Raw genomic sequence first — 19,003 nt, 5'->3', positions numbered from 1 at the left:
CTTAACAAATTTATTAGACCACCCTAACCCTAAACAAAGTAAGGTTTATGCCACAGCTGCCCTAAATTAACAGCATTGGTAATTACCAAAATCATTTTTTATGTTTCTGCAATGGTTAATACACCAATATGTAGAAGCTCTTTAACCCAAATGATATTTTTAATGCTAAAATGTAATTATTATTGTTATCCATGAATTTTCAAATTTACTGATTTACAAAAAAAAAACCCTGAAAAAAAACAGTAAGGCACATTATAATTTCTTGATTAATATGTCAAATTATAGTTATTTACTTGCATTCCTGAAGAGAAAAATTAGTTTTAGTGGTTGAATGTTATGCTTGATTCATTTCTGACTTCTCAGAGAAGCCCAGTGAGCCGGCTCAAATTTGGGTGAATTCAGTTTGAAATCCATCATATCTGTTCAAAATGGTAAAACGTGGAGAGCTCACTGAAAATGAAAGAGTCTGCATTAAAGCACTTCATGATGCTGGATGGTCTTTGAGACAAATATGACAGGTGGTCTAATAAATTTGTTAAGCACTGTACATATCTCAGATACTGCCTGGTTCTCATCTTACAGTCCTCCTCGTTAGCTCTTCTTTCTCTTATTTTATGAAGTCTGGCCACCGGTACACTTGTGTTTTTTTACCTGACTATCCCATGAAAATTTCTTATCACAGAGCTCACAGCTGAAGGGTTTATTTCCTGTGTGGATCACCATGTGTGAAGTAAGGTGACACTTTTGACTAAACTTTTTATCACAATCAGGGCAGCTAAAGTGTTTCTCTCCTGTGTGGATCACCATGTGTCTTTTCAGATGAGACTTGTAATAAAACCCCTTTTCACATTGAAAGCAGCTGAAGAGTTTCTTTCCTGTGTGAACAAACATGTGGGACTTCAAATGAGACTTGTTTCTAAACTTTTTATCACACTCAGGGCAGCTGAAGGGTTTCTCTCCTGTGTGGATCACCATGTGTGTGTTCAGACTAATCTTTTGGCTAAACTTTTTACCACAGTCAGAGCAGCTGAAGGGTTTCTGTTTTTGGTGCGTCTTCAAATGTGTAGCAAGATGACATTTCCTTGTGAATGTTTTACTGCAGCTGTGTGATTTCTTGTCATTGTCTGATCTATCATCATCTAAGTTTTCCACACAATTTAACCCAGAATCATGTTCCATTGTGATCCTCCAATCATCGCTGACATCAGTTTCAGCTTCAGAGCAGTCTCCAGTCTTGTCCTGAGTCTCTGAGTGGGAATGTCTCTCTGATTCTGACTTCCTGGCCTGTCCTGGTTCTCTACAGTCCTCTCCATCAGCTCCTGTTTTCATCCCTTCACTTTGTATTTCATCAAGCTGTGAGGACTGAGGTCTCTCTTCATCATCTTCAGTCTTCACAGGGACAGGAGCAAAGGGGAACTTGATGGTATTAAACTCCTCCAGTTCCTCCTGACTGCTCCACAGTTCTTCCTCCTCCTCTTTAATCTGTGGAGGCTCAGTGTCCTCCTGCTCTAGACTGGACCTCCACTCCTGCTGCTCAGAGGGAACCTCTTCTTGATGCACTAACAGCTGCTGGGTGTCTACAGGATAAAAGATACACAAAAACACAAACAGAATGGAAAATTATAACTGCATGCTAATCCAGTATGCCACAATCAGAGGTTTAATGTAACAAAGAAATAATGCTCTGGTATAGCTCTGAAATATTTTTACAGGGATCCTGTACTCCTCTTGAATTTCTTATTATTTAACTGCTACTGTTGCTCTCCTTTATTTCATTGATTAAATGTATTTTAGCCCAGAACACATTCCCTGAGAACGCTTGTTATTGTTTCCTCTGAACCAGCATTTGGTGGTCCAATGATTTGGGATGTTTTCAAATTGAAAGTGGGTCTTTTAAAGAAGGGAGCTAAGAGCTTAAAGCAGAAGGTTGAAATAATGCAAAATCAGGAATGCCAACCTTATTTTAGAGAATAACAGCAAAAACACCGTTTTAGGGATCCTACACCTAAAAAACATTTAAAATAGGATAAAGCCCTCAGAGATCCAAGCAGTAGATTAAATATTCCAGTCAGAATCACTGTATGCAAATACAATAATATTGAACTTTTATCAAGTCAGCAGCTCAATGTTGCTGCCACTGATGTAGCACCTGGTTCAGTTTCATAGTGGGGCTTAATGATTTGGGAGAATGATCGAATTAAAACCCGCCCACTCAACCCCCAAGATTACAACTAAAAGTCAATATGTGATTATTTTAAATTCTGAGGCCTGGGTGGCACTGACACAGGGAAAGCACCACTTCCTGTTTTCCTGTTTCTGTGTTACTCTGTGCTGTTTCTCATGTTGACTGAGCTACTCCTTCATTTTTTCACATGCAGATTTAATTTTGCCACATCAAGGACATTTTCTTTGTCATAACAAATGCATATTGGCTCCAAATATCAGGAATCAGTCACACGCACTAATAATAGGCTAAAAGTTAAAATAACCGTTGACGACCGTTACCGTAAAGCTTAGAATACAACCTCTTCTGCAACACTGTCCATTTGTTTAAAGTCGGTCCAAACAGAATGAGAACAATGACTGACGGAAAAATGAACAAACCTGCTCTGTGAAAGCGAAGCTGAACATCGTCCAGAAGTTTCTGTTTTCGCTCGTTTTCCTCTTTACATCGACAAAGTTGTTCCTCGTATTCTGCTATCGTTCTTTCAAAGACTCCAAAAATCTCTTCAGCAGCAGCAGTCAGTCTCTGGTTGACAAAATCTCTCAGTGTCTCGACTCCTGGCATTTTCACACAGTTATACTGGCTGATTTATTCTGGTAAACACTACAACCACTCCATCAAACAGCAACTTTGACTGTTTCACCACTCATATCTCCAGTGTGAATGCTAAGCTAAGCTAGCTTTGTAGTTTCCGGGTAGATGACTGAGGGAGAGGAAACTGAGAAAAAATATTTAAAGCTTAAAGTCCATTCAGTTGACAGAATGAGCCTCCGAGAGATCAGAATCGCTGCTCTCACAGAAAGTGGCGCAGATTAAAAATTGTTTTAATTCGCCGCCATGTTGCTAAATTCAGAGTAACGTTCGCAAAACTAGTCACTTCCGGTGCAACGTTGTTCGTGTCCTTCAGAATAAAGGAACTCACCTCTCACAAGACATTTTAGTCAAACACTAACTACATTTCTTTATGGCATCAAGGGATTAAAAAACTTTTTTTTTTAAACGATATGTCCTTTTAAGTTAAAGGGAAACAACAAATGTTTTAATTCGTCAGATCTTCACCAAAAACCAAAAAACTAAGTAAAACGGTGTAGTGCGCTTAAAAAAATAACTTCAGTAAAATAAAAATAGAGTCAAAATATCTGTAGCTTTAGTCTTTGACACAACCATACTGACTGGGACCTACACCCAAGTCTGTGGAAAGTAAAATTGCCTGATCTGATTGGTCAAGACTTCACATAGTGGTAGTTTTATGTCTGGAGTTGTATTCAAACATCATCATCAAGCAAATAAAATGATAAGTGAAGAGTAGCCTGTTTTAATATGTTTTTAAAAATGTATGACTGGCACTCAGTCCTGACATCGATCTGTAAAAAAAACTAAAACTAACACTAAAATGAATAGAAATAAAACTAAAATTAAGCTGAAGTCGAACACAGAAAGTGAAAATGAAATAAATATAAAAACTATTGAAAAATACCAAATTACCATAACTTTGGACATAACACGCCTACATCCTTGCAACGCAGATGGATTTGACTGTTTCTGTTTTTCTTACTAGTAAATCTGTCTTGTAAAGCTCCCATCTGAACCATTTTGGCTCGGTGAGAAAGTGACAGGACCAATCAGCATCGAGGGGCAGTACTGTCTGGCGCAGCAGTCGTGATGTATGGAAGCAGCAAGAAGAGGCCGGTGCAATTATGACAGAAGACATCAGCGTGGATGCTGCAAAGGCATACGTTTTATCAGAGCTTGACGACATTTCTTCATTAAAAGCAGAACAAAGAACAGCAGTGAGTTGTTTTCTATTCAAAAACGAAAAAAGTCGTGTACTGACATGTCTACAGTCGCCATGGTTTGCGTTGTACAGCTCTCTGGAGTTTATTCGTCTGTATTGGTGCACCTCAGTTTGGGGCCATGACGTCACATCTTTTGTTGCTCAAAGGCTCTGCTGTGTCCCAAACACCATCTATGGGAGATTTTCCAGATTGATGTGTGAAACAAATCCGTCTGGCGTGTCAGCTTAACAGGCTTAATCTTCGTGCACTAAATTTCGAGGACTGAAATGTTCATCTTTTATTTATTACACCAAAGCTGATCCAACCTGTGCTGATGATGAGAATACAGTCAGCTTTAAATCCCTAAGATATAACCATGCAGTAGTCTAAGCAGACTGGATGTCAGAAGCAGATCATAGAATGCTCATTAAGACCATACGAGACTTGAGACCTGACTTGGACTTGCAAAAAATGACTGGTGTGCATCTCTGTTATTTACATACACAAAGAAATATGATTAAAGAACTGACAACAGCATAACACGCAACATATAGTTGGTCATATGTCCACACCTGAGCATACAGCATTTTGCTGAGAATCACAGTCAATAATAGCAGGTAGTCTTCCACTTTTCTCTGTGATGACTGTCCATGCTTTTGGCAATCTACATTTGTATTTCAGTCTGGAAAGGGTTGTTAAAACATCAGCTCTGAATTGACCTCACTAAGTGATATTTGTGACTCTCATTTTGCCACAGAAAGGATTTACTCTTGGAGTTTGCACTGAAAACAACGAAAGGGCCTCTGTTGTATGCTGTTGTTTCAGTCTGTTTTATTGCCAACCAGCATTGATGTGACTTGCAGTGAGTCAAGTAAATTGGCAAAATTTCTACTTTTTTAAATATTTCGGGGTTTATTTTCCAAACAAGACTACAACTTGTAATAAAAGAACTTAAGATGCATTGATATTGAAAGATTGGGCCGAAACTTATGTTCAACACAAAAATCTAGATGATGTTTATGTTCTCTTCTTTCTCGTCGAATGAAAACGCTTTCTCTCATGTTTGACCATGAAATCACATTAGAGATTTTCCAGAACGCTACTTTTTCTGCACTGTTTTTTTTAATTAATCAGCTAGATAGGTCAGATGACAAGCAGACAATTCATCAGGTACAACAGATACTTGCTTATAAATGATAAACATTCCTGCTATATTATTTGCAAATGTAGGCAAACAAGGATAATATCAGCCAACACTGATGTTAAGCTGATGCATCTGTGCATCCCAAAAAGAGCTGTGTGCAGCTGAGTAGCTGCAGGATTGAGTATAGCAGGCTTAGAGTTGAAACCTGACTGATGCTCTCTGATCTCCCTCTAATCCTCTTATTCATCTTTAGTCTCATGTACTTCTTTTTATATATGTCAGATACTGCCTGCATCTCATCTTAAATAGTCCTCCTCATTAGCTCTTCTTTCTCTTATTTTATGAAGTCTGGCCCCCGGTACACTTGTGCCTTTTTACCTGACTATATGATGAAAATTTCTTTTTACACAGCTCACAGCTGAAGGGTTTCTCTCCTGTGTGGATCACCATGTGTGAAGTAAGGTGACACTTGTGACTAAACTTTTTATCACACTCAGAGCAGCTGAAGGGTTTCTCTCCAGTGTGCACCAACATGTGTGTAGTCAGCTGAGACTTTTTGTTAAACTTTTTAACACACAAAGGGCAGCTGAAGGGTTTCTGTTTTTGGTGCGTTCTCATATGTGTAGCAAGATCATATTTCCTTCTGAATGTTTTACTGCATTGAGAGCAGCTGTGTGATTTCTTGTCATTGTCTGATCTGTCATCATCAAAGTTTTCCACACAGTTTAACCCAGAATCATTTTCCATTGTGACCCTCCAATCATCACTGTCATCAGTTTCAGCTTCAGAGCAGTCTCCAGTCTTGTCCTGAGTCTCTGGATGAAAATGTTTCTCTGGTTCTGAGTTCCAGGCCTGTTCTGGTCCTCCACAGTCCTCTCCATCAGCTCCTGTTTTCATCCCTTCACTCTGTATTTCATTAAGCTGTGAGGACTGAGGTTTCTCTTCATCATCTTCAGTCTTCACTGAGACATGAGCAAAGGGGAACTTGATGGTATTAAACTTCTCCAGATCCTCCTGACTGCTCCACAGTTCCTCCACTTCATCTTTAATGTGTGGAGGCTCAGTGTCCTCCTGGTCCAGACTGGAGCTCCACTCCTGCTGCTCAGAGGGAACCTCTTCTTGATGCACTAACAGCTGCTGGGTGTCTACAGGACAAGAAGATACACAAAAATACTAACAGAATGGAACCTTCTGACTGCATGCTACTCCAGTATGCCACAATCAGAAGTTCAATGTAACAAAGAAATAATAATCTGGTATAGCCTAGTTCTGAAGTATGTTTCAGGGATCCTGTACTCCTCCTGAGTTTCGTATTTGTCAACTGCTACTGTTGCTCTCCTTTATTTCATTGATTAAATGTACTTCAGCCCAGAACATATTCCCTGAGAACTTTTGTTATTGTTTCCTCTGAACCAGTCCAATACTTCGGTTGTTTTCAAATTGAAAGTGAGTCTTTAAATGATGGGAATTCAGAGATTAAAGCAAAAGGTTAAAACAATGCAAAATCAGGAATGCCAACATTATTATAGAGAATAAAAGCAAAAACCTAGTTTTCAGGATCCGACACCTCAAAACACTTAAAATAAGTCCCTCAGAGATCCAAGAAGTAGATTCCAATATTTTTAATACAATCTCTGAGATATTTATAAATGCAAAAACAATAGTATTTGACTTGTTACTGCCACTGATGTAATATATTGTTCAACTTCATAGTCGGGGTCAACGTTTAGATAATCTAATTGCAGTCACATGAATGTTTGCCTGATGTGCCGGTCCATAACATCTCTGCTGCTGAAATTATATTAAACTGGGATTTTGACACAGATTTCAGGTTGAAAAATATTGAACCTTTTGTGATTTGAAAATTGCGGAAAGATTTATTGTGTTTCAATCCAAATTTCAATTGAGTGCCCAGCCCTGTTTCATGGCATCATTTCTGGTTAAACACAGACTCCTCTCTCAGAACAAATATTTAACCACATATTTTTTAATCAACTCTGATGCAATGCAAAATATAAACTTAAAACTGCAGGACTGACAAGAAGAAAAAATGTGCACTTGTATTGATTGGTGAAATGATGTGATTTAGCTACTGCTTGTTTTTTTGTCAAGTTTGAACTTTTTGAGTAGTGCTGAACAATATGGTAAAAATGTGTGATTGCAATTATACTGGACATTAGGGGTGGACTGAAAATCATCCTGGCTAATTACTCATACAGATATTTGACTATTGGTGTCTGCATTTAATTTTCCTGATCATCAGCTAAAATCATTTTATCCAAAGACATGCTACTTTGGCCTCACTGCCAGGTGTGTCTTCCTCTCTGGGTTTGTTTTCACTCTCTGTGGTCTCACCTGTTCTGTCCACAATACTATCTGACCAGCAACTACCAGCCAATCAGCACTGAGGCCTGGTGGCGCTGACACCAGGACAACATCACTTCCTGTTTTCCTCTTTCTGTGTTACTCTGTGGTGTTTCTCACGTTGACAGAGCTACTCCTTCATTTATTCACATGCAGATTTACTTTTATCACATTAAGCACATTTTCTTTGTCATAACAAATGCATATTGGCTCCAAATATCAGGAATTAGTCACATGCACCTCTAATAATCTGTATTGATATCGGCCCTGAAAACAACCTTATTGGTTGACCCTTACTGGACAATATTGTCAAATGTGAAAACAATCTAATAAATAAATAGTATCATGAGTGTGCTTGCTTGGTTATCAAGAAAAAAGCAGAGAATAGTGAAAAATATAAGGTGTGTATTTCTCAACAAAAAAGACACAAATATTAAGTAGTATTTAAAAATAAATAGACTATACCTGTTGATATTGCAGCATTGCTTTCAAAACAATGTAATTTAAGAAAAAAATCTATTACTTTATCTTTAAATAAAGGTACTTCTACAAAGTCCAACAGTAGCAATATTGTAAACTTTAAGGCCTTTCTGCGACTACTGCAATGGAGCCTGTCCAGGGTACCCAGCAAACCCTTAGACAGGTGCAGTTTGTCCAAAACCCTGCTGCTAGACCTCTCACCTGCACTAGACCCTGGCAACACTTCACTCCGACCCTCATCCACCTTCACTGGCTCCCCATCAAGTCCCGCATCAACTACAAAATCCTCCTCCTCACATACAAATCTCTCCATGCCCTGGCTCCTCAGTACCTTTCTGATCTCCTCCATCCAGACAAACCATCCTGCAACCTTCAGTCTTCAGACATTGGCCTACTGTCCATTCCTACAACCAAACTCCGAACCTATGGACACAAAGCCTTCGGTGCTGCAGCCCCCACACTCTGGAACACTCTTCTTGCAGACATCCATAACGCTCCATCTCTGGATATTTAAAAAAAAAACATCTCAGGCACCACCCGTTCACCACAGCCTACACCAATCCCCTTACACTAATCCTATCCCTTACATAGTTTGTCCATGTCTTATGTGTTCTTGTGAAGTGTCCTTGGGTTTCTTTAATGGCGCTATATAAAGTCAAGATATTATTATCATTATCAACTATTTTATAAACCTTTTACAAACATCTTAATAAAATAATAATTGCAGCCCTGGATGCAGGGTTGTTATTGCAAAGCCTGCTATTGCAATTGTGATTAACTGTGCAGTACTAGTGTGTATGACTGTCAAAATTTAGATCAAATCACAACATATCCTAATGCAATTTTAGAATAATTTATAGAAACTCCTACTTTCGTCTTTGGGTTTCTTTTTCTTAATAAAAATGAGAATGATGCTTTTTTATTTATTTACTTTTGTATTATTGTTATTCGTTTGTTATTATCATTTATTTTATTTATCTAATTTAAGTATGTATGATTTTCTTCTCTTGTTTTTTTGTCATGTGTCACAATGTGGTGTGGGAGGGATTGTTCCTTGTTTGTATTTATGTTCTCCTGCATTATGTTTCTTTATGATAATGTAAAAATGTATATATAAAGTTGGAAAAAAATGAGAATGATGTAAAAATTATTATTCCCTTCTATACAACTATGTGTACTGAATTTGCAATGTGAGTCAAAATGATCACAATGAGATATATTTTAAAACTGTTCAGTCCGAGTTTCACTATCTTATATTGTGTTGGTTATTATATTGAATGATTTTTTTTCTCTTGTCTCGTTAGAATACATTTGATGAAGAACTCAAAACATACTCACATCCTGCATTGCAACAAAAATATCACAATTGGTTCTTCCTCAGTTTAAAAACACATGTAGATGGCTTGAAATCGTACATTGTTGACGTTTGGAACCACAGAAAGGTCATATCACCTCTCCCAGCATTTACTGTAACAACTGGTTTAGAAATAGAAGAAAAAGTCACTAAAATTAAAATAACCGTTGACGACCGTTACCGTAAAGCTTAGAATACACCCTCTTCTGCAACACTGTCCATTTGTTTAAAGTCGATCCAAACAGAATGAGAACAATTACTGAGGGAAAAATGAACAAACCTGCTCTGTGAAAGCGAAGCTGAACATCGTCCAGAAGTTTTTGTTTTCGCTCGTTTTCCTCTTTACATCGACAAAGTTGTTCCTCGTATTCTGCTATCGTTCTTTCAAAGACTCCAAAAATCTCCTCAGCAGCAGCAGTCAGTCTCTGGTTGACAAAATCTCTCAGTGTCTCGACTCCTGGCATTTTCACACAGTTTTACTGGCTGATTTATTCTGGAAAACACTACAACCACTCCATCAAACAGCAACTTTGACTGTTTCACCACTCATATCTCCAGTTTGAATGCTAAGCTAAGCTAGCTTTGTAGTTTATGGGTAGATGACTGAGGGAGAGAAAACTGAGAAAAACATTTAAAGCTTAAAGTCCATTCAGTTGACAGAATGAGACTCTGAGAGATCAGAATCGCTTCTCTCACAAAAAAGTGGCGCAGATTAAAAATTGTTCTGATTCTCCGCCATGTTGCTAAATACAGAGGAAGGTGTTCGCAATAATAATCACTTCCGGTGCAACGCTGTTTGTATCCTACAGAATAAAGGAACTCACCTCTCACAAGACATTTTAGTCAAACACTAACTACATTTCTTTATGGCATCAAGAAATTTAAAAAAACTTTATTTATTTAAACGGTATGTCCTTAAAAGTTAAAGGGAAACAACAAACGTTTCAATTTGAGGTGTTTCAGTGGGTGAACCAGGTAAACCCAATGAAGAACCTGGAGAACACGAATCACTTGAGGACGTTTAATAAGGCGCAGAGGACTGACGTTTCGACGCGCACTGCGTCTTCATCAGAGTCAAACAGTACTGGTGCAGTTTGAAAACCTTAAATCCCCTCCTGAATAAAGAGTTTCAACACTGATTGGTTGTTTGAGGTGGGGCGTCAGCCCGCAGTGGACCAATACTGTGACAGCACTCATGTCAAACTATCTATTCCAAACAGGAATATGTGAACATACTTCACAACAAATATATACAAAGTATACAATATTTACAAAATACATAGACCGACAATGTAGACGGTAAAATGTAACATACTAAGTGTAACAAGTCCACATATTACAAAAAAACATGAGAGGCTAAGTTCTTCATTCAGTCCAAATGGTTCAACTCTGGTCCTTTTGTGAGCACCGACCTCCACGAGTGGAGGGGCTGAAGCGCAAGAGACTCTCTCACCAAATGTTTTAATTTGTCAGTTCTTCAAAAGACTTAACCAAGGTTATTATGGTTAACTAAAACCAAGCAAATAACTAAAACTAAAATTCAAAAACCATTTGAGTTAACTGACACTAAATAAAAACTAAGCTTTACCAAATAAACAAAAAGTAACTAAGACTGTAAAAATGCGGTTACAAGAATAACTACAAATAAAAATAGAGACAAAATATCCTTAGTTTTAGTCTTTGACACAACCATACTGACTGGCACAGACACCCAAGTCTGTGTAGTGTAAAATTCCCTGATCTGATTGGTTAAGACTTCACACAGTTGTAGTTTTATGTCTGGAGTTGTATTCAAACATCATCATTAAGTAAATAAAAGGATAACTGAAAAGTACCATGTTTGAATATGTTTTTAAAAATGTATGACTGTCACTCAGACCCGACATCTATCCGTATAAAACTAAAACTAACTATAAATGTAACAAAAACTAAACTAAAACAAAGCATTTTTTTCAAAATAGAACAAAACTAAACTAACAAACCAGCAGTCAAAACTAATACAAACTAAACTGAAATCGAACACACAAAGTGAGAACAAAATAAAAATAAAAACTAATGAAAAATCCTAAACTACTATAACCTTGGACGTAACAAGCCTACATCCTTGCAAAGCAGATGGATTTGCCCGTTTCCATGTTTCTTACTGGCAAATCTGTCTCGCAAAGCTCCCATTTGAACCATTTGGGCTCGGTGAGAAAGCGACAGGAAATCAGCATTGAGGGGCAGTAGTTTTGGGCAGCAGAGTCGTGACGTATGCAAGAAGCAAGAAGAGGCCGGTGCAATTACGGCGGAAGACATCAGCGCGGATGCTCCGAAAGCGTCGATTTTATCTGAACTTGACGACATTTCTTTGTTAAAAGAAGACCAACAGCAGTGAGTTGTTTTCTATTCAAAAATGACAAAAGTCGTGTACAGACATGTCTACAGTCGCCATGGTTCACGTTGTGCAGCTCTCTATGGAGTTTATTCGTTGGTAGCGGTGCACCTCGGCTTGGAGCTATGAAGTCAGGTGTTTTGTTGCTCTGATTGGCCCTGTAAAGATGTGACAGAAAGAACGTTCATCCAATCACCCTATGATTTTTTTTTTTTTCAAAGGCTCTGCCCTTTCCCAAACGCTGTCCATGGGAGGTTTTCTAGGCAGATGTGTGAAACAAATCCATCTGGCGTGTCAGGTTAACAGGCTGAATCTTTGTGCACAAAGTTTTGAGTACTGAAACGTCCATATTTTATTTATTACACCAGTGGCGATCCCACCTGTGCTGATGATGAGAACACAGTACAGGCTTTAAATTCCTAAGATATAACCATGCAGTAGTCTAAGCAGACTGGATGTCAGTAGCAGATCATAAAATGCTCATTAAGACCATAGGAGACTTGAGACCTGACTTGGACTTGCAAAAAATGACTTGTGTGCATCTCTATTATTCACATACACAAAGAAATATGATTAAAGAACTGACAACAGCATAACACACAGCATATAGTTGGTCATATGTCCACACCTGAGCATACAGCATTTTGCTGAGAATCACAGTCAATAATAGCAGGTAGTCTTCCACTTTTCTCTGTTATGACTGTCCATGCTTTTAGCAATCTACATTTGTATTTCAGTCTGGAAAGGGTTGTTGAAACATCAGCTCTGAATTGACCTCACTAAGTGATATTTGTGACTCTCATTTTGCCACAGAAAGGATTTACTGTTGGAGTTTGCACTGGAAACAACGATCTAAAGGGCCTCTGTTGTATGCTGTTGTTTCAGTCTGTTTTATAGCCAACCAGAATAAAGAAATTTGCAAATAATCAAGTATTCGGGCAAAATTTCTACTTAAAAAAATGTTGGGGTTTGTTTTCCAAAAAAACACAATAACTTTAAATAAATGAACTGAAGTTGCATTTATTGTGAAAGATTGGGCCGATACTTATGTTCAACACAACAATCTAACTGATTTTGATGTTCTCTTCTTTCTCATAGAATGCCAACATTTTCTCATAAAAGCATGAAATCAGATCAGAGATTGTCCAGAAAGTTCCGTCTTATGCACTGGTTTATATTCATCAGCTAGATATATCAGATGACAAGCAGCCAAATCATGAGGCACAACAGATACTTGCTGATAAATGATAAACATTCCTGCTATATTATTTGCATTTGTAAACAAACATGGCTAATATCAGCTGATACTGATGTTAAGCTGATGCATCTGTGCATCCCTATAAGAGCTGTATGCAGCTGAGTAGCTGCAGGATTGAGTATAGCAGGCTTAGAGTTTAAAACTGACTGATGTTCTCTGATCTCTCTCATCATCTAATTTGTCTTCAGTCTCTTGTTGCACATCTTTTTATATATCTCAGATACTGCCTGGTTCTCATCTTACATAATCCTCCTCATTAGCTCTTCCCTTTCTTATTTTATGAAGTCTGGCAACTGGTACACTTGTGTTTTTTTTACCTAACTACCCCATGAAAATTTCTGATCACTGAGCTCACAGCTGAAGGGTTTCTCTCCTGTGTGGATCACCATGTGTTTAGTCAGATACAATTTGTGACTAAACTTTTTATCACACTCAGAACAGCTGAAGGGTTTCTCTCCTGTGTGCACCAAAATGTGTCTTTTCAGATTAGACCTGTGATTAAAATTTTTATCACACTGAGGGCAGCTAAAGGGTTTCTCTCCTGTGTGCACCAACATGTGTACGTTCAGATTAGACTTGTGATTAAAATTTTTATCACATTGAGAGCAGCTAAAGGATTGCTCTCCTTTGTGAACAAACATGTGGGAGTTCAGCTGAGACTTTTCATTAAACTTTTTATCACACTTAGGGCAGCCGAAGCACTTCTCCTCTTTGTGAATTAACATGTGATTTGTCAGAGTAGACTTTCTGTTAAATGTTTTATCACACTTAGAGCAGCTAAATGGCCTCTCTCCTGTGTGAACCAACATGTGCGTGTTCAGATGACACTTTTGCTTAAACTTCTTATCACAGTCAGAGCAGCTGAAGGGTTTCTCTCCTGTGTGGATAACCATGTGTTTCGTCAGACTTGACTTAAACTTAAATCTTTTACCACAGTCAGAGGAGCTGAAGGGTTTCTCTGTCTGGTGAGATCTCATATGTGTAGCAAGATGACATTTCCATCTGAGTGTTTTACCCCACTGAGAGCAGCTGTGTGATTTCTTGTCATTGTCTGATCTGTCATCATCTAAGTTTTCCACACAGTTTAACCCAGAATCATTTTCCATTTTGACCCTCCAATCATCACTGACATCAGTTTCAAATTCAGAGCAGTCTTCAGTCTCGTCCCGAGTCTCTGAATGTAAATGTCTCTCTGGTTCTGAGTTCCTGGCCTGTGCTGGTCCTCCACAGTCCTCTCCATCAGCTCCTGTTTTCATCCCTTCACTTTGTATTTCATGAAGCTGTGAGGACTGAGGTCTCCTTCATCATCTTCTGTCTTTACAGGGGCAGGAGCAAAGGGGATCTTGTAAGTATAAGCCTCATCCAGTCCCTCCTGACTGCTCCACAGTTCCTCCACTTCATCTTTAAGGTGCAGAGGCTCAGTGTCCTCCTGGTTCAGGCTGGAGCTCCACTCCTGCTGCTCAGAGGGAACCTCTTCTTGAGTCACTGATAGCTGTTGGTTGTCTATTGGACACAGAACAGAATGGAAAATTATAACTGCATGCTACTCCATCATGTCAAAATCAGAGGTTCAATGTAACAAAGAAATAACGCTCTAGTATATACCGCTTTCCACATTATTATGCAAATGACATTTTTCTCTTATTTTCCCAAATATTAATACAATGACAGTCAGAATATTTTTCAAGTCATCAGCTGTTAGAGCATAATTCAAATGTTTTTGAACAAACTTCATAATGATAACCATTATTTTTTTAAAAATAAAAACCTCATAATGTGGAAAGCGGTGTAGTTCTGAAGTGTTTTTTCGGGGTACTGTACTCCTCCTGAATTTTGTATTTGTCAGCAGCTACTGTTGCTCTCCTTTGTTACCTTGATAAAATGTACTTTAGCCCAGAACATATTCCCTGAGAACCCTTGTTATTGTTTCCTCTGAACCAGCATTTGGTGGTCCAATACTTTGGTTGTTTTCAAATTGAAAGTGAGTCTTTAAATGAAGGGAACTATGAGATTAAAGCAAAAGGTTGAAACAATGCAAAATCAGGAATGCCAACATATTATAAAGAATAACAGCAAAAACATAGTTTTTGGGATCCAATTCCTCAAAACACTTAAAATAAGGCCCTCAGAAATCCAAGAAGTAGATTCCAATATTTTTAATACAATCTCTGAGATATTTATAAATGCAAAACCAATAATATTTGACTTGTTAGTGCCACTGATGTAATGTCTTGTCCAACTTCATAGTAGGGCTCAACATTTAGATTTCAAATTGCAATCACATGAATGTTTGCCTGATGTGCCAGTTCATAACATCTCTGCTGCTGAAATTATATTAAAAACTAGGATTTTGACACAGATTTCAGGGTCAAAAAATATTCAGGGTCTATACAGGAATCCTAGAGTTTAATTTACTACCTTTTTTACTACCTCTACAATATTTTTTACTACCATCATGCAACACTCTCGTTCGCTCGTAGCTGAACTTGTGTTTGCAGTTGCACTGCTCTGTGTTGCACCAAAAAACGAAATAGGGAGCTTCTCCCCCCACACGCGAATCTGCTGCTAGTGAATGATGGATTCTTGATGTGATTTGATCACCGTAATACTGTTCCAGGTCACATTTATAGGGCCCTATGAAATCCATTTTATTTCTTTACAAATTGCATTTTATTTTTTTCAAAATACTGTTTTAATTTTTTTTGGAATTCCGTTTTTTAACCTTTCAACTAATTTTACCAGAAAAATGTAAATGAATTTTAAGTAAATTAATCAAATGTTCACTAATTAAATAAAAATAACCATAAATGTATTGAAAAAGGGCCACAATTGGCCCAGGAGCCATTGTTTGGATAACCCTGATATAAAATAAATATAACCATGTAACAGTCAGATATTTCCAACATTTTCAGACACATCCACGTGTATAATCACATCCTAACTGATGTTTATAATGTTAATGAAGAAATCCTTCTGTTCTCTCAAACACAGAGTGATAGTAACTTAAAAGGAAGGTCACATTAAAGTTAAATGGTTAAATGTAAACCTGTTACCTAAACTTTTCTTTACTCTCTCAATATGTAACAGTGCATGCAGTTTGATTATGCATTGTGTTTTACTCCTGACTGTAACGTTTCCCTCCTCATTTCTCTCCATCCTCGCTGTCTGTCTGCCTTATATCAGACCGCTACGTTAATACAGACACGTGTTGGCTCGTTAAGCCACCAAAGGGAACTATCTACAGGATGAATTATTAAGCTAACTGTTACTCGAATTTAACATCATTTAGACTTGATAAAATCTCAAGTCCATCCAGCTTGATTTTGGACGGACTTGAGGGTTGAGTGGTGTGCCTCGCGTGAGATGAAGCACATCGCTCAGGTGGTGTGGTGAGGTAAAATAACTCGAAGCACGGATGACTTTTCTTGAAGGTGCAACATTATGTCCCATGGTACTGCCCCGTATGGGTCTACGTGATCTTTGCCGGTGTTTCATGAAGCTGCTTTGACATGCTGTTATTGTTTAGGAGGGGGCGGGGTGAGTGAGGGGCCGGATGGGCCCTGCTTTAGTGTTCCCCGGGAAAATATTCCTCGGATATACGTTCCTCTTTCTAAAAAAAAAAAACCACAGCATTTCAGTCAAATTCATTCAATTTCCACGTTAAATTGTAAATTCTGTTTTTATTGACCAATTCCGATATTCTGTTAATGCAGAAATCATAGGCCCCATTTATGAGTTTTTCGCACACTTTACAAAAAGCTTCCCGGTCATTCCCCATGACCGGCTTAAGCCAGTCTTTAACTGCCAAAGTCATTGAGCCAAAGTTGTGGAAACTTATATTTTCCCATTAAGATGCTATTCCGACACCACGCATGTGCACAACAGATTGGGCAGCACAACCAATCAAGGCTATCAACGCTGACCCAGGTCCTGCTGTCCTGCTCACATGTATATTTCATTTTAGATTTTTTTTTTTTTTTTTTAGTTTAACGAGCTTAAAACAAAAATTCAGCATCAATGTAAAAGTCATAATATATTGAAGGGGTGATGAAAAATTTACAACCAAGTCAAATTGCATTTGTTACCTTTTACTACCTTTTAATGGCCTTAATTTGAGCTAATTTCATTTACTTCTTTTTACTACCTTTTACTACCCTGCGGATACCCTGATATTGCACCTTTTGTGATTTGAATATTGCAGAGAGATTTATTGTGTTTTAATCCAAATCTCAATTGAGTGCCCAGCCCTGTTTGATGGCATGATTTCTGGTTAAACACAGACTCCTCTACATCTCAGAACAAATGTTTAACCACATATTTTTTAAATATCATCGCTGACACAAAGCGAAATACAAACTTAAAAACTGCAGGACTGACAAGAAGACAAAATGTGCACTTGTATTGATTATCTGATTTAGCTACTGCTTGTTTGTTTTTCAAGTTTGAACTTTTTGAGTAGTGCTGCACAATATGGTAAAAATGTGTGATTGCAATTATACTGGACATTAGGGGTGGACTGAAAATCAGCCTGGCTAATTACTCATACAGATATTTGGCTATTGGTGTCTGCATTTCATTTTCCTGATCATCAGCTAAAATCATTTCATCCAAAGACATGCTACTTTGGCTTCACTGCCAGGTGTGTCTTCCTCTCTGGGTTTGTTTTCACTCTCTGTGCTCTCACCTGTTCTGTCCACAACACTATCTGACCAGCAACTACCAGCCAATCAGCAGTGAGGCCTGGGTGTCACTGACACAGGGACAGCATCACTTCCTGTTTTCCTCTTTCTGTGTTACTCTGTGCTGTTTCTCATGTTGACAGAGCTACTCCTTCATTTATTCACATGCACATTTACTTTTACCATATTAAGTACATTTTCTTTTTCATAACAAATGCATATTGGCTCCAAATATCACTATCTTATAATGTGTTGGTTATTATATTGAATGACTTTTTCTCTTGTGTCGTTAAAAAACACATATGATGAAGAACTCAAGACATAATCACATACTGCATTGCAACAACAACAACAAAAATCACAATGAGATCGTTCTTCCTCAGTTTAAAGACACATTTTGATGACTTAAAATTGTATATTGTTGATGCTTGGAACCACAGAAAGGTCTTATCACGTCTTCAAGCATTTTCTGTAACAACTGCTTTAGAAAAAGGAGAAAAAGTCACTAAAATTAAACTAACCGTTGACGACCGTTACCGTAAAGCTTAGAATACAACCTCTTCAGCAACACTGTCCATTTATTTAAAGTCGGTCCAAACAGAATGAGAACAATGACTGAGGGAAAAATGAACAAACCTGCTCTGTGAAAGCGAAGCTGAACATCGTCCAGAAGTTTCTGTTTTCGCTCGTTTTCCTCTTTACATCGACAAAGTTGTTCCTCGTATTCTGCTATCGTTCTTACAAAGACTCCAAAAATCTCTTCAGCAGCAGCAGTCAGTCTCTGGTTGACAAAATCTCTCAGTGTCTCGACTCCTGGCATTTTCACACAGTTATACTGGCTGATTTATTCTGGAAAACACTACAACCACTCCATCAAACAGCAACTTTGACTGTTTCACCACTCATATCTCCAGTTTGAATGCTAAGCTAAGCTAGCTTTGTAGTTTCCGGGTAGATGACTGAGGGAGAGAAAACTGAGAAAAACATTTAAAGCTTAAAGTCCATTCAGTTGACAGAATGAGACTCTGAGAGATCAGAATCGCTTATCTTTCACAAAAAAGTGGCGCAGATTAAAATTTTTTCGGATTCGCCGCCATGTTGCTAAATACAGAGGAAGGCGGTCACAATACTAATCACTTCCGGTGCAACGCTGTTTGTGTCCTTCAGAATAAAGGTTGGAACTCACCTCTCACAAGACATTTTAATCAAACACTAACTGCATTTTTTTCATGACATCGAGGGATTTTAAAGATGTTTTTTAAAGAAAACAAAATGTCCTTGTAAGTGAAAAGGAAAACAGCGGACGTACGATGTCAGTTCTTCAAGTGATGTAACAGGCTAGCAACCTTGC

The 19,003-nt window shown here is 38.0% G+C and overlaps 2 protein-coding genes across 4 annotated transcripts; both read right to left on the bottom strand.

Annotated features, from left to right (window-relative positions):
* Window positions 1-432: 432 nt before the first annotated feature.
* LOC121524427 (zinc finger protein 184-like) lies at window positions 433-3,474 on the bottom strand. Its single transcript, XM_041809809.1, has 2 exons — window positions 2,605-3,474; window positions 433-1,577 (listed from the first exon to the last, which is right to left on the bottom strand). Exons 1-2 carry the CDS (start codon window positions 2,786-2,788, stop codon window positions 613-615), a joined length of 1,149 nt encoding a protein of 382 aa, XP_041665743.1. The 5' UTR covers window positions 2,789-3,474; the 3' UTR covers window positions 433-612.
* Window positions 3,475-4,047: 573 nt separating this feature from the next.
* Window positions 4,048-18,749, bottom strand: LOC121524428 (gastrula zinc finger protein XlCGF8.2DB-like). 3 transcript variants are annotated; one of them, XM_041809811.1, is made up of 2 exons: window positions 18,289-18,749; window positions 4,048-6,288 (listed from the first exon to the last, which is right to left on the bottom strand). In XM_041809811.1, exons 1-2 carry the CDS (start codon window positions 18,470-18,472, stop codon window positions 5,483-5,485), a joined length of 990 nt encoding a protein of 329 aa, XP_041665745.1. In that variant the 5' UTR covers window positions 18,473-18,749; the 3' UTR covers window positions 4,048-5,482. The 3 variants fall into 3 exon arrangements, with proteins under 3 accessions (XP_041665745.1, XP_041665744.1, XP_041665746.1); XM_041809810.1 differs by lacking the exon at window positions 18,289-18,749 and adding an exon at window positions 9,622-10,091; XM_041809812.1 differs by lacking the exon at window positions 4,048-6,288 and adding an exon at window positions 11,536-14,476 and having other exon boundaries at window positions 18,289-18,425.
* Between the last annotated feature and the right edge of the window lie 254 nt (window positions 18,750-19,003).

Source organism: Cheilinus undulatus, linkage group 16 (assembly GCF_018320785.1).
Source record: "Cheilinus undulatus linkage group 16, ASM1832078v1, whole genome shotgun sequence".
In the NCBI taxonomy this organism is placed as follows: Eukaryota; Metazoa; Chordata; class Actinopteri; order Labriformes; family Labridae; genus Cheilinus; species Cheilinus undulatus.
This window is presented reverse-complemented; position numbering and strand designations above follow the sequence as displayed.